The 14123-nt window shown below is 44.8% G+C and overlaps 1 protein-coding gene across 1 annotated transcript; it reads right to left on the bottom strand.

Annotated features, from left to right (window-relative positions):
* Positions 1 to 296: 296 nt before the first annotated feature.
* Positions 297 to 13518, bottom strand: Mrln (myoregulin). Its single transcript, XM_057751983.1, has 3 exons — positions 13389 to 13518; positions 1873 to 1987; positions 297 to 527 (listed from the first exon to the last, which is right to left on the bottom strand). Exon 3 carries the CDS (start codon positions 506 to 508, stop codon positions 368 to 370), a length of 141 nt encoding a protein of 46 aa, XP_057607966.1. The 5' UTR covers positions 509 to 527; positions 1873 to 1987; positions 13389 to 13518; the 3' UTR covers positions 297 to 367.
* Positions 13519 to 14123: the final 605 nt, after the last annotated feature.

The raw sequence follows: 14123 nt of genomic DNA, 5'->3' as shown, positions 1-14123 counted from the left end.
AGGTCTCTATGTAGCCCTGGCTGTCCTGGAACTCACTCTGTGAACCAGGCTGGCCTTGAACTCACAGAGGTCCACCTGCCTCTGCCTCCCGAGTGCTGGGACTAAAGGTGTGTGCCACCACTGCCTGGATAATGTTTTATTCTTAACAGTGTGAAAGTTCCACACAAAGAGCTCCCGCTTCAATTCATGTGAATCTTATTTGTAGACCATTAAGAACTAAGAAACACATATGTTGTGATCATCCTAATGTCTCATTTCTAGACTAAATTGGTATGTCACCGACTTAAGGCCACTCATCATATTAAAATGTAGGTCTTTATTCACTGGAATTTAGTTAGAAACATACAGAATAAATGATGTCAGGCTTTCAGGAAGTTATGACGACATATATAATGGACATTAAGTCAACAAACAAAACAAATAGAATTTTCAGAAGCCGTCCCAGAATTTCATCTTCCAGGCTTTGGGGTGAAGTTGTAGACACTAATATCCAGTTTCTACCACTCATATTCAGATATTCTTGCTCCCTAGAAAATAAAAAGAGGGCAATCAGCACCCTGCAGGAAGCACATTATATTCCTTATTTCTTTGGTGAAGACAAGCCTTCTAATGAACGAACGCTCTACCTATTTGTAGCCAACCAGGGAAGTAAATATTGTTTCCCACTCATTTTGGTGACTTTATGCCATAGTCATTGGTTTGTTGTTTGTTATTTTTCTTTTTAGGATTTAGTTTTAAATTTATGCAAATGTTGAGGTATATGCAGATGTGCACAGGGCCCTTAGAGGTTAGAAGGGGATTTGGGAGACAGTTGGGAACCACCTGTAATTCTGGGGACTGAACTGGGATCCTCTGGAAAAGCAGTACGTGCTCTTAACCACCAAGTCGTCTCTCTAGCCCCTGGTCACAGGTTGTTTTTCTGCATGCCAAACTTGTCTTTTGCTCTACAAGGAATGGGTCAAGAAGCTTCCTCAATGATCATTCCCTTTTTATGCTGTCTGACTTGCCGCCCGGGATTCCCATGAGAGAAGCAGAGGAAGACATGGGAGATGCAAGTCGTAACAGCATCCTTCAAAACTGAATGGTGCAGGGTCTTTCCAATTTCTGGAACTTTCCTCCGGGCCTCTCTTTTGTGTGTTTTGGCCACTGATCAAACATCCTGTCCTCCACATCTCTGAGTTATAGAAACTTTTGTCTGTTTCATTTTTGTTTTGAATATCTGGACTCTTAAACAGAGTTTCGCCATAACTGGTTTCCCACGCTGTAGCAACTTTTTAACCGTACATCTAGTGCAGGACTAACACCATTCCTAACTTCCTTTCCAGAAAACGAGCAGGCAAATGAATCCTTTTCCAAGCCTTAAACTGAGACTCTGTACATCCTCTCAAAGGACCACAAAGACCTCAACAGAGTGGCAAGATTTGCCTGGTAGGCCATTTCAATGGACAGTTTTCTTCACTCAAAGCTGAAAAAGGCAAGGTGAGGGCTAAAAAAGACAGATGGATACTGAGCTCAAATCTCCTCGCACTTTGAGGAATCTTCCTCCATTTCTGTACCAACTGGCTCCATTCCGCAATCTCCCAGAAGGGAACAGCTTACCAGAGTGACACAGCAGTCACTCGCAGAGTAAGCACCTAGTCTTTTCTGCACTCAGCCATTTCTTTTGCCTGTGTTTCAGCCAAAGAGGGGGCGGGGCAAGAGCCACATACAGGTTCAGGAGTGTCCTTCCCTTCCTCCCATAGCTCGAGCCTCCAGCCTGGCTGTCCTCAGTCAGGGCTGCCTTGGGGACCTTTCCATTCTTCCCCAAATCAGGAAAGAACGAGAATAGATAGGTGCTGGAGAAACAGAGATGGTGGTGAGGCCATTTCTCACCAGAGATCCTCGGGCGGCGGCAGGCAGCACGGCTCGACCGGTTTCCAACTCTCCTCTCCAGCTTTGGCAGGACCAAGTGCTGTGGGCACAGGTGTTCGCCTAGCAACCTCGGTCCCTGTGTCAAAGCACATGGAAGGCTTAATTGGACTCCACTGTGGTTCGGCAAACAGAGGTGCAGCAGCTTGCACAGGAAACTGCTGCAGGACTTGAAAGGGAGAATCATTGAAGACGGGAGACAAGGACATTATAATTTTATTTTAAGATAGAATTGGGTGGCTTAGAAACTGAAAACTGAAAAGAAATACCAAGTCAAACTGAAGGATTTCCCTTGTAGGGGAAATATCCACCACACTTTCTAAAGAAACAATTACCTTGAAGTAATAGTTGAACAAATGCTTCAATATCCTCACGGCAAAGCTTAAACACATCTCCATGTAAGAGACCATAGCTCACAAGACGGCAGGGCTGATTTTTAAATATTAAATTTAAAATATTTTACAAAGTAAGAAATAGGGCAGTGGACTTGTAATAACAAAGGGCTGTAAAATATGGTCGTTATGCCCTTCAACCATGTAATTATCCTTCCGGTACTTCGTGTCTTGAACATAAAGACATTGTGCTCAATATTGCCCATTGTGGGTTTTCTTCTGCCCTAATCACCCCAGCTCTCTGATAGGCTATTTCTCTGTACAGATTCAGTGACCACTTTTCAAAAGTTATTGGGACCAATGAAGAGCCAAGTTCTTTTTCTTCAGAGTTTGAATTTTTTTTTTATATACATGATCTTTGTTGGGTACGGGCTCTGAGTCTAAACCCAAAGTTCATCCATGTTTCAAGGCTTAGCACCTATAAACAGTGTTCTGAGCATACCCACCCTTTTATTGCAACCCAGCCTGTCAGAATCAGACTTGGAGTCTTCCAGTTGTGGGGTCTGAGAGACAGGAAGTTTGAAAGCTTGGGATGCAGGGGGTGGGGGTGGGGTCTCCATCTGTATTCCACATCAGGCAAATAGGCCAAGGTCATGGTAAATAAATCAGATATTTAACACTTTTACCAAGTAAATATACTTACAGGTAAAAATTGAAATTATTTTAATTACATAAGATAAATTAGAAAATAGGAATGACCACTAAGCCATTATTCAGCCATGGATAATATATCCATTAAAATGATGGTTAATGCACATATGAAATAATAGAAACATCACTTAGAAGATGATGTTTAAATATTTTAGAGTGGCCACAATACCCCGTAGACTCCTATGCATCGTACTCTTTGAAAGAACCACATGGCTTCCTTCAGAAAAGCATGTCTCCAAATGATCTTCATAGTATCTTTACTGGAGACAATCCAAAAATGCCTAGGTGCCACGTCCAGGCATGACTTCTAGGGCCTTTGACCTGACTGGGCAGTAAGGGAATGAAGAAAAGACAGATCGGGACACAAACAGACAAGCTGGGATCAGGTGGTCTGGGCTCTTGGCTGGAGAAGCCACGGCATTCCAGAAGCTCGGGGGTATTTATATAGAGCTGAGAAGGGCTGAGAGGTCATTACAGATGGATAGACAAGGAGGAAGGGTTACTGCACAGAGATAGACAAGGAGGCAGGGTCGTGGTGAACAGCTGGATCAAGGCACAGGTTTAACAAATTGCAATAGGGGCAGGCTCTGTAGGGGAGCAGTCTTCATGCCATAAATGTCCAGGGAGAGGAAGCTACAGCGGACAGTCTCTGCAGACACACCACCATCCCATTGCTCTCTGAGCCTCACTCCGGGGGAGCAGGCTTCGCTCTTTTCTCTGCAGCTCCCGGATCCTTGACACAGTCATGCCCATGTTGACAGCACACATTCATTCAGGACGTCACTCACTCGGGAATTTCTGTCCCTACAACCAGGGAGGCAGGGATAAATGGTGGCATAGACATCAAACAGAATGCAATACCGCAACGACAACTGAACCACAGTGATAGACAAAGTTAGGATAAGCCTTATAAAGACAAAACCAAACCTCACAAAGCAAGGGACCAAAGCAAAGACACAGTGTTGGCACTTTCACATAAAGCAGAGAGAGTGGGCCCAATGACCGGTTGAGAAGTGTGTGTGTGTGTGTGTGTGTGTGTATGTATGTATGTAATAGTGGTTTAAAGGGTAACTATAAAGAAGAAAATGGATACTGAGCTAATGTTCTCCTTAGTATAACATATACTTAGTATAACATATACTTAGTATACTTGACAAGGGAGCAACTTAAGGGAGTGGGGTTTATTAGATCTCATGGTTTGAGGGGATACAGTCCATCATGATGAGGCAGGAGCATGAGCAAGCAACTAGCTGGTCACTCTGTAACTGCAGTCAAGAAGCAAAGAGAGAGTATACTGGCCCTCAGCTCATTTTCTTCCTTTGAACTCAGTCTGTGGAATGTAGCGATCCCTATTCTGGGAGGGTCTTCTCTCTTCATATAGACCTATGTGAAAGCATCTTTAAAAATCTGCCCAGAGGAGTGTCTCCAGGGTAGTTCCAAACGTACTAATGTTAACCATCACGATCACCCATCACAGGGCAGAAGTCACTAAGAGGGACAGGCAAGAGCTTCCAGCTGGGTTTAATTTCTTGTCAATACACTCACAATCACTTTTAAACTATTTGTTATCCTGTGTATAGAGCATGGTGTGGGAAGATTGAAGCACAAATTCAATTGGTCTTAATAAATAGAACCCAGGGTCAAATATTAGGGGTTGAAAGCTTTAAGGATTAGAGAAGCAGTGCAGCCAGCCACTAGAGAGACCTGTTACCTCTACCAGTGTTCAGACCGAAGGGACGATCCTGTCCTTAGACCGTCTCCTCAGTCTGCATCTTTAGACTGCACTGGGCTCCTGTCTCCGCCCACCTTATATTCCTTTCTCTGCCCAGCCATATAACTCCTGGCTCCACCTCCCCAGTGCTGGAATTAAAGGCGTGGGATCCCAAGTGCTGGGACCACCTTTGTTTGAGCTCTGTTTTTCTTTTAGACAGATTCAACCTCGTGTAGCCCAGGGTGACCTTGAACTCACAGAGCTCCCTCTGCCTCTGCCTCCCTCTCCCACGCCCAGAGATTAAAGGTGTGTGCCATCACTCGCTGGCCTTTAGCTCTGCACTCTGATCTTCAGGCAAGCTTTATTTGTTGAATCACAAACAAAAGATCACTCTGGAAGTTTGAGGCTAGTTTAGGCTACATAGTAGGCTCCAGGCCTGCCAGAGCGATATAGCTAGACCTAGTCTCAAAAAACAAAAAGAAAACAAAACAAAATCAACCCCTCCTCCCCACACAAAAGAAATAAGGAAACCTTGTGCATATGAGTCTTGTGTGCCCTTCTGCATTTACAGTGGACTTCATAATTAAAGCACTGAGTGAGGAAAGGCAAGGGAGAAATACACACACAGGCAGTGGGCAGCATATCTACGCTTAGGTGGAAGGCCCATGGGTGATTCCCATCTCCCAAGCTGTTTCCATTGCTCAGGTCCATTGAGTCAGAAGGCTATTGTTCTTCCAATCTTAGGTAATCAGAAAAAGTTATTTTCCTCATAGCATTCTTCCTGTTCTGCTAAAAAGTAAAAAAGTAGTCTATATTGATCGGTTTTGCTAAACTATCACTACAAAACTATGAACAAAAAGGAACATTAGATTTGCCGGTGAAATGCTTGCTCCCATGAAAATATATCAGCGATAGACTCGCCAAACAAACATGTTCCCATTTCAATCAAAACACCCATGACAAACAGGAACTTGGCCGTGTCCTGTTTGTCTCTTCCCCTTGATTCTAGATCTGGATCCCTAGTAGATACAAGTTTGTTTGTCCCTGTACCAACAGTGTCAGCATGAAAACACACAGCTTTTACCTTGGATTAAAACCTTGACCATCACAATCCTTTGATAGCAATTTTTTTCTACTTTGGGATATAAAGAATATACCTGGGGATAAGCTGTTTAGTAGCATCAATTTTCAGGAAAAAAAATTTACTTCCCAGTTGTTTTTCTAGGAGAGTTTTTAACTTGCTGACTTGTTTAAAATTTATGTGTAATTTTGCTGCATGCTTTATCAGCCTCTCGAGATCTTATTCTTATCTCAAATGTATTTTAAAATCATAAGACAGGCCCTTCGATTTCTGTTGTGACACTCAAGGTTATTTGGGGTCAAGTTTATTTCACACTGAAGCACAAAAATAACCCGCCCCCAACATAAACCCTTCTGCTTGTCTTTTCCCCGTTTTCAGAGGCCCAGGGGAGTTTGTGCAGCATTTTATAGACTACTATATTAAAAACAGAAGCAACAAGAGCCAGAGAAATGACTCAGTGGGTAAGAGCACTGACTGCTCTTCCAGAGGACCTGGGTTCGATTCCCAGCACCCACACAGCAGCTCACAAGATCCAACACCCCCCCACAGACATATGTGCAGGCAAAACACCAATGCACATAAAATAAGAATACATAGATTTAAAAACTATGTAAGAGATAATAGATGATGTAGTCTTATAAACTTTGAAGTTGTCCATTGGCTCCATCAAGACATTGGTGCAAATGATGTAATTTGTCACCAGGTTCCATTTCTTATGGGGCAGCTCAGCAAGTGGCAATCCCCCAAAGACAGAACGAGATGGATGGGCATGAATGACGACGACGCTCGGTTCCCAAAGATCGGTTTCTCCTTCCTGCCGCTCCCAGCTTGCAAGCCCTTGCCTCAACACCACAAATACCTTATTTTCACAGGGAAATAATACTGACTTCTAGGACCACAAGAAAACTGTATTTTCTAACTGTTTAGGTCCCCTAGCAAAATAAGCAAGCCAACAAAGAACCTGACAGCATTTCTAGTTCACACTTTTCTTTCCGTCCTCAGGTGTGGACTTCTTTTTCTTTCTTTTTTTTTCTTTTTTCTTTTGGTCAAGACAAAGAACAGTACATGCTTTGTGAGTCTCTTTTACGAAAAACACTTTTTCTTCAGTTCAGTGAAGAGTCTTAAACACGTGAGTCACGCTTCAAAAATATTTCCTTTTTGCTAGAGCTTTTTAACCCTGTGTCTTCATCTCCATCCAACGGCTAAGATAATATTCACCAAAGTTCCCTTGAGAAGGGCGCTAAAGAGTAAGGCCATGAAAAATGTCACCGCAGTAAACTCCATTCACTGAGGGTCTGCAGTGAGTCGGGCCCTTCCATGTACCCTGGGGAGCTGTGGGACACCCGGTAGTCCATGGCTGCTAGCCTCCTGTGGTAGATCCAGACACATCCAGAACACTAGCCTCTAGATGGCACTCTTTCAACTCCACAGACTGGGTAATGCTTTTGGATGAGAAGTTGCTTCCGAAAGGGTCATAAGTGCCGGGGACACTGGTCAGGCTAGCTGACATTACTAGCCACCTTCCTTTGCTGGTGCAGGTTCCTTTCCATAAATGTGAACAGTCTGTGGGACAATCGGGTGCACTTGGGGCCTGACAGCCCTGAGTTTTCCAGACTGTCTTTATAATGGTGAAGAGTTTTGGTTTTTTTTTTCCTGTCATTTGGGCAATCTACCCTCAGCCAGTGGGACATTCGCAGACCACGGGTCACGATCACTGCCTCACAATGAGGTCAGCTGGAAGCTGTTTTGTTGGACTTGGTTTTACCTTGTAGTTCAGACCGGTCTTGGACTCCAAATGTAGCCCAGGCTGGCCTCAAACTGACACTCTTCCTGGACTTCCCAAGTGCTAAGACAGCATGAGTATGCCACCAAGTACTGTTTGTCATCTTGTTTGGAACCATTGTCTCTTACACCTGAAGGGTTTCCCTCCTTGGCCTGCACCTGAACATCCACTAGACACAAGAGAATGACTATAGGCCATGGTGGCTAAGAGAAAGGCCGAGATTCAGACTGATGAGATTTGAGCTTCAGGTCTACCTTTTGCCATGGGACCTCAGCCAGTTATACCGAACCCTTGCATCAGCAAGCACTTCTGTAACCTGAGGTGGCAAGAGCATCTTCCTTTTAGGGTGATGAGAGACCTCAGTGACTATTTGTGTCTAGAAAGTAAATACATAAGGCACAATAGCAGTAATTATTAGTCATAGCCTAGCATGTTGCCCTTCAGCAAAACACTCACAGGTTCCCTCAGGACCTTCACATGAACTGTTCAGGTCCTTGTCCACCCTGAGAGTCTACACTGCTGTAGGAGGAGGGCCCGCTTGTTTGTCCCGGCACATTGTTTCTTCGGTTCTCCATCCTGAACTCAGGCAGAACCGATCTTGCATTTGGCAGAAACATATCAAGCCATACCTGTTACCTACTGGCCCCACAGCAACAGGTCCAGGTTCCTAGAAGGTGGGGGCACTGTGCTGATCCTGGGTAACAGGCCAGACAGTCTGTGACACTCTCTGGTTTTCGACAAGTGCTGACATCATACATGTGTTCAAAACAGACACCTTCTTGGAAGACTTACTGGCCTTGTTCAGATGAAAACCACAGTGGGAAAAACATAGACTACTTTTCTCAGGAAAACTGTTTAAACAAAAAAACCCCAAGGTTGAATGTGTTCAACTTGTCTCGATTTGGAAAGGGCTTTGCACTCCAGTGAGGGTTGTGTTCAATAAGATTGTCTTTTTGAACTTGAGCGATCCTATGAAAATCTGTTTAGAAGTTTTTGCTCTTTTTTTTTTATGTTTGCTTCTAACTGGGGAACTGAGTCAAGTCGCTGGCAGGTCACAAACATTTGACCCAGGATGCCATGACCTGCAGTCATTTAAATGACAGCATAAAGATCTACAGTCACTAAGGGCACCAAACTCCAGTGATGTGGAAATTTACTGTGAACGTATGCACGTTCAATAGTGAACAGATTTTGTAAGCTCTATAAAATTTCTGAACAGTCAGCTCAAGCTGTATTTTCTGGGCTGACTAAGGCCCCATTCAAGGATGCCCAAAGCTGAATCACATCAGAGAAGCCCTTGATACAGAGCAAAGATGGCCTTCATCAGGGTGAACCTTGGATAGGAGAAAACATGCCTGAAAACAGGAGAAGAACCTACGGCATTACAATGATTGCAGCCCTGATTGCCGCGGCCTGCTCACTGATTACGACTTAATTTCAAGGTAATTTTCTCCTTTCTAGCTAAGAAAAAAATTAAATAATTAGTAGTGAAAGTATTAAAGAGACGCTGGCACCAGAATGCGTTCTCAGTTTTCATCAGCCTCTCATTTTGCTACATGAGCTCTTGAGAGGGACAGACTTGGCCAGAGCCACATGGTGCCACAACTGCCTAGTAACCTTCTGACATTTAAAGTCGTTGGTCTGAACTTCACCCGAGTTTATTATTTGTAAAGAATCTGCCTTTGTCACCCCCCCCACCCCTCATTTTTGATTCAGGCCAATATAGAACCAGAAAGTTCCCTGTAATGTAAAACACAAGGGAACACAGGAACTATCTGGTGGGTCAGGGTCACACAACAAATTTGACAAAGTAAAGTTGAACCGAGAACAAAGGCGTGTTTAGCCACATTTGGGCAGTGAACAAGGAAAGGAGAAGGGAAGAGGAGGCTCTGGAGCTGGATGGAACTGGTTTAGATCCTGGCTGGCTCTCTAGGCCTTTGGAAGAGGGATGTTACTTTATCTGGGAGAACAGAGAGAAAAATAACGCCTGCCTGGCAGGCATCTGCATGATTTACTTCAGGGCCAGCATTAATTGACCCTCCACACTTTGAGGTCAGGCTCAGGAAACACCAGCGGTTAGAAATTAACACGAGTCCTCTCTTAGTTGGAGAGACCAAAGCCCAGAGAGATCAATAATCTCTCCAAGGTCATCTGTTGAACAGGCTGTGACTTGAGAATGGCAAAGAAATCTGCTTGGCACCAAGGCCGTAGGCTTCAGCGCTGCAGTTTCTCAGGGCTGATAAGAACAAAAGCCGAGAGCCCAGCAAGCCGCCTGGTGCTCAGTAACCAAGAGATGAATCACCAGAATCAGAAAACCGGCCCTTCTCAGCTCCCGACCAGAAGAGCGAGGGAGTGGCTCACGCAGAAAGCCCTAGGAGGGTGAAGCCAATGGAGACGCGGCCAGCAAAGCCCTGCTTTGGCTGGCAGCACTTGGGAAAGGCCGCTTGACTGTCTGGTGCCTGCCAGGGGGCAGAGGGGTTCCCACCCGGACCTGGCTCTCACGGCTCTGTCCATGTTTTTCCTTCCAAGCCATCTCTGTCCCTTTTCTTTCTCCCATGCTACTCATATCTCTCCTTTCATGTCGCCACCATGTCCCACACATGCCCCAGATGCTTGAAAGTCAGCATCCTGGCCCTAAAACAAACCCCTTCTGTACTCATGAGAAAAAGCGTCCTCTTCCTCACCTGCTACTGGGGCTCCTGAAGGTTTGGAGATCCTAATTACCACATTCTCACCAGTAAGTAAGTTGTACATTGACCCTTAAATTATGTCAGTTTTTTTGGTTTTGTTTGTTTGGTTGTTTGTTTTCATTTATGTCTGCATGTATGCCTGCAGGCCAGAAGGGGGCACCAGATTTCATTACAAATGGTTGTGGTTACTGGGGATTGAACTCAGTGTGCTCTTAACCTCTGAACCATCTCTCCAGCCCACATTGGTGTTGTTGAGTGGTATTAGAAACAGTCTGCAATTCAAATGATCAGGACGTTATCGGCCGCTAAGCTCCCACCCTGTCCCTGACTCACAGAATGCACTCTTAAACAAGGTCTAATAAAATGTCCAGGCTTTGGCTGAATACTCTTGGTACCAGGCTTGGAAAGAGAACCCCAACAGGCAACAGCTCCCAACATCCAGCCGCCAGGTGAGCTGAGGAAACAGGTATGGGGATTCAGGTGGACTGGATGGTAGTGGTAGTCATGGGGGTGGGGTGAGATGGGGGTTGTGGGGGTGTTACATGCAAAACTTTAACTGCCCAAACAAGTGTCATTCCTGAATTGGGAATGAGGACTAGAGAGGAAAGAATCCTTGAGTTCTCCAAAGCATTTGGTAAAAGCTTTTGGTTGCTTACATAGTTTGCCTTAACACATTTCTAACAGTTCGCTACTGCTGGTGTAAAATGCTCTTCAGGGTATATACAATTTCTGAGAGCTTTCAGATGTTCTCTGGGGGCAAGTTTAATTAAGAACACAGAAGGCGTGGCTGGAGAACACCATCTCGTGTTTAAATGAGACTATGGTTTCCTTCAGGACTGGCAACGATGTCGACCCTCAATTATTCTGGTGGCCACAGGGAAGGTGAGGTGTATCTTTGTGTGCATGTATGTGCGGGGTATGTGCATTGTTTGTGCACATGTACCCATGTGCATGCTATTGTGTACATGCATGTAGAGGGTATGTGCATGCATGTGTGTACATGTATGTGTAAGGTATGTGCATTGTTTGTGCCCATGTATTCATGTGCATGCTATTGTGTAGATGCATGAGGAGGGTATGCGCATGCTTGTGTGTGCATGTATATGAGGGTATTTGCATTGTTTGTGCACATATATCCATGTGCAGGTATGTGTGGAGGCCAGATGTTAATATCAAATGTCTTTCTTCATAACTTTTTTTTTTTAATAAAATCTCTCACTGAGCCCAGAACTCACTGATTGGCTTAGGTAAGCTGGCCTGTGAATTCTGAGGACCTGCTTGTCTCCATGACCTGTCTCATCACTAGGGTTACAGAGATGCACCGTCAAACACAGTCTGTTTCATTTTAAATTGTCTGTATATAGGTGTTTGCTTGCATGTATGTCTGTGCCCCAAGTGAATGCCCAGTTCATGGACCAAGTCCATGGAGGCCAGAGGAAGGCATTGGATTCCTGGAACTGAAGTTACAGATGGTTGTAAACCACCATATGGGTGCCAGGAACTGAACCTGGGTCTTCTGGAAGAGCAGCAAGTGGTTTTAACCACTGGGTCACCTCCTGCCTCCATACTCAACTTCATACAGATGCTGGAGATCTCAACTCGGGCCCTCAGCTTGTGTGCCAAGCACTTGGCCACCATCTCCCATTCCCAGCAAGGTTTATCATTAAGTATTTTTTCTAAGCTCATCAAGCTATTATGAAGATTATGATCAGTTTGTAGGTTCCCCTAAATTGTGAATCATGAAGAAGCCCACTTTCTTACTAGAGTTCCTCATAAAATAACCATTTTTCTCTTACCACAGGAATGGCTTATGGGCTGTTTTGGGCCAGTCCTGTGCCTTTACACAGCAGAAATGCAATACACCTTTGCCCAGTGTAAACTTGCAGAGGAAAACACAAATCCCATCCTGCCTCTGGAGTCCCAACCACCTTCCTCTCTACTCTGTGTAAGCAAAGAGATCCCCAGAAGCGCGCAGCAGAGGAAAATGGGCAGGAGGCTCAGGGGTGGAGCTGCCCCACTATCTCTGATCCCAGCTGTAGGGCCTTCAGTCTTGAGTTGTAAGCAAGATAGGATCTTCCCATTCACTCTCAACACTGGTACAGCACACAGCATTCTGAAAACAAAGACATCGAATGCGGGGCAGGTCAACATGAGCTTGTTCCTCAGACTAATGTTTCCTATGAAGTATGGTGTTTGTAGGCTCTGCAATTGAATTGGAAATGGGGGATAATTCTGAAGATAAAATACATCGGATTTTATGGATAACATTAAAATAGTTCTTCCTATTCATGGTTATTTATAGACATTATTAGCAAACACCCAAAACCCTGCAAGATAAGCAACAATTTTCATTTCCTAAGTGGGGAGGCTGAGTCCCTGTACAGTTTTGCAACTGCTCTTACCAGGCCTAAATCTGTGTCTTTCCAATTCATCACAATAATGCTGGTAAGATTCTATCTAGAAGCACACACATGCTCCATAATATCGCTCCCACAACCTACGCAGAGAGCTATGCTAGTACATGGCCTCGAAGGACGACTGGAGTATCAGGTGTTAGCTCTGTTCATAAGGGCTGGGCGAGGCATCTGGCCATCTGAATTCCATTATCCTCCCTTGCCAGACAGCAAACACAATGACCTACTTCGCCAGCCTCTGAGAAGTAACCATTACAAAGGGTGCAGCAAAGACGAAGCCCTTTGGTTATGACACTAGTAAGCAATGGGTCTGTGCAACCTGGCTGCTCTTTCTGACCCAAACCCAGAACATGGGAAAACAGCTGGGCCTCATGCTTCCTCCAGCTCCCCCAAGTAGATTCCTGTAAGTGAAAACTCCCTTTGAAACCCCTGGGATTCTATCTGGAGAGAAAACACAGGAAAATGTGTCAAGCTGCAGCTCGACATCTTGGCCAAGCAATTTATATCCAGTATTATTAATCACCCGTTCCTCCTGCCGTTAGCCAAACCTGAAACGAAAGGGGCAGGATCCTAATTCGTTAATCTCTCCTCTCACCAGGCTCATGGAACTTGGAGCAATGTTGAAATACAGGCAGTGGAAATAGGTTTCGTGAGTCTCAGCAAGTTTCACCCGCCATTGTTTCCTAGGAGGAGCAGGCAAGAGTCACACTAAGCTCTCCTCTGCCAATGCTACTTAAAAAGACAAATGCAACACTTACTGTTCGGGGTTCAACAGGCCAAGTCCAAAGTCACGGGAATGGTGGCTCTTCCTTTCAAGCACACCATATGCTCTTGGTGGAGGCAGAGCTCACTGGGCTGTTATTAATAACTGGCTTAGAGTGTTAGGCAGACACATGAGCCCGTCTGTCATGGGAGGAGAGTGGAAGGGAACTGACGGGCACAGGTGGGATGAACTGTAACAAAAATATTACACAGAAGCTCAAGCAAGCCCCTAGGCAGGGATGGCTTCCTCCTCCATCCATAGGTCCTCATGTTAGCAGTTTCCAAAATATTAACAAGCAATCAAAAGCTTCTTGCTGAGAGCGCAAGGCTTAGCAAATACTGAATGACCTTTGCTCTTCCACGCTCCCTTTCTATGGGGACCTGGGCTTTTATTGCTTTAGTTTTTACTTATGAGTATGCGTCTCTGTATGTGTGTAATGCCACATGTATATGGGTGCCTAAGAAGGCCAGATTTGTTGGAGCTCTAATACCACATGTGGATTCGGGGAAACTCTATTTTTAATTCCTCCATGGTCAAACGATATCAAGCGGATTTTAAAATGTCTAGTATTGATCTTGATCTTGAGTTCGTATCTCTGTGTGGGATTGTGTGGTAAGGTTTTCATTCCTCAGACCAGTGCTTCTCAATCTGTGGAGCATGATCCCTTTGGGGTCACATATCACGCATAACAGATATTTACAGTGGTTTATAACTCTAGAAAAATTACACT

The sequence above is a fragment of the Chionomys nivalis genome, chromosome 19, assembly GCF_950005125.1.
Source record: "Chionomys nivalis chromosome 19, mChiNiv1.1, whole genome shotgun sequence".
Classification (NCBI taxonomy): domain Eukaryota; kingdom Metazoa; phylum Chordata; class Mammalia; order Rodentia; family Cricetidae; genus Chionomys; species Chionomys nivalis.
This window is presented reverse-complemented; position numbering and strand designations above follow the sequence as displayed.

Excerpts from the sequence above, each read along its gene's own strand:
- Mrln (XM_057751983.1), bottom strand. The coding sequence starts at position 508 with ATGAGTGGTAGAAACTGGATATTAGTGTCTACAACTTCACCCCAAAGC.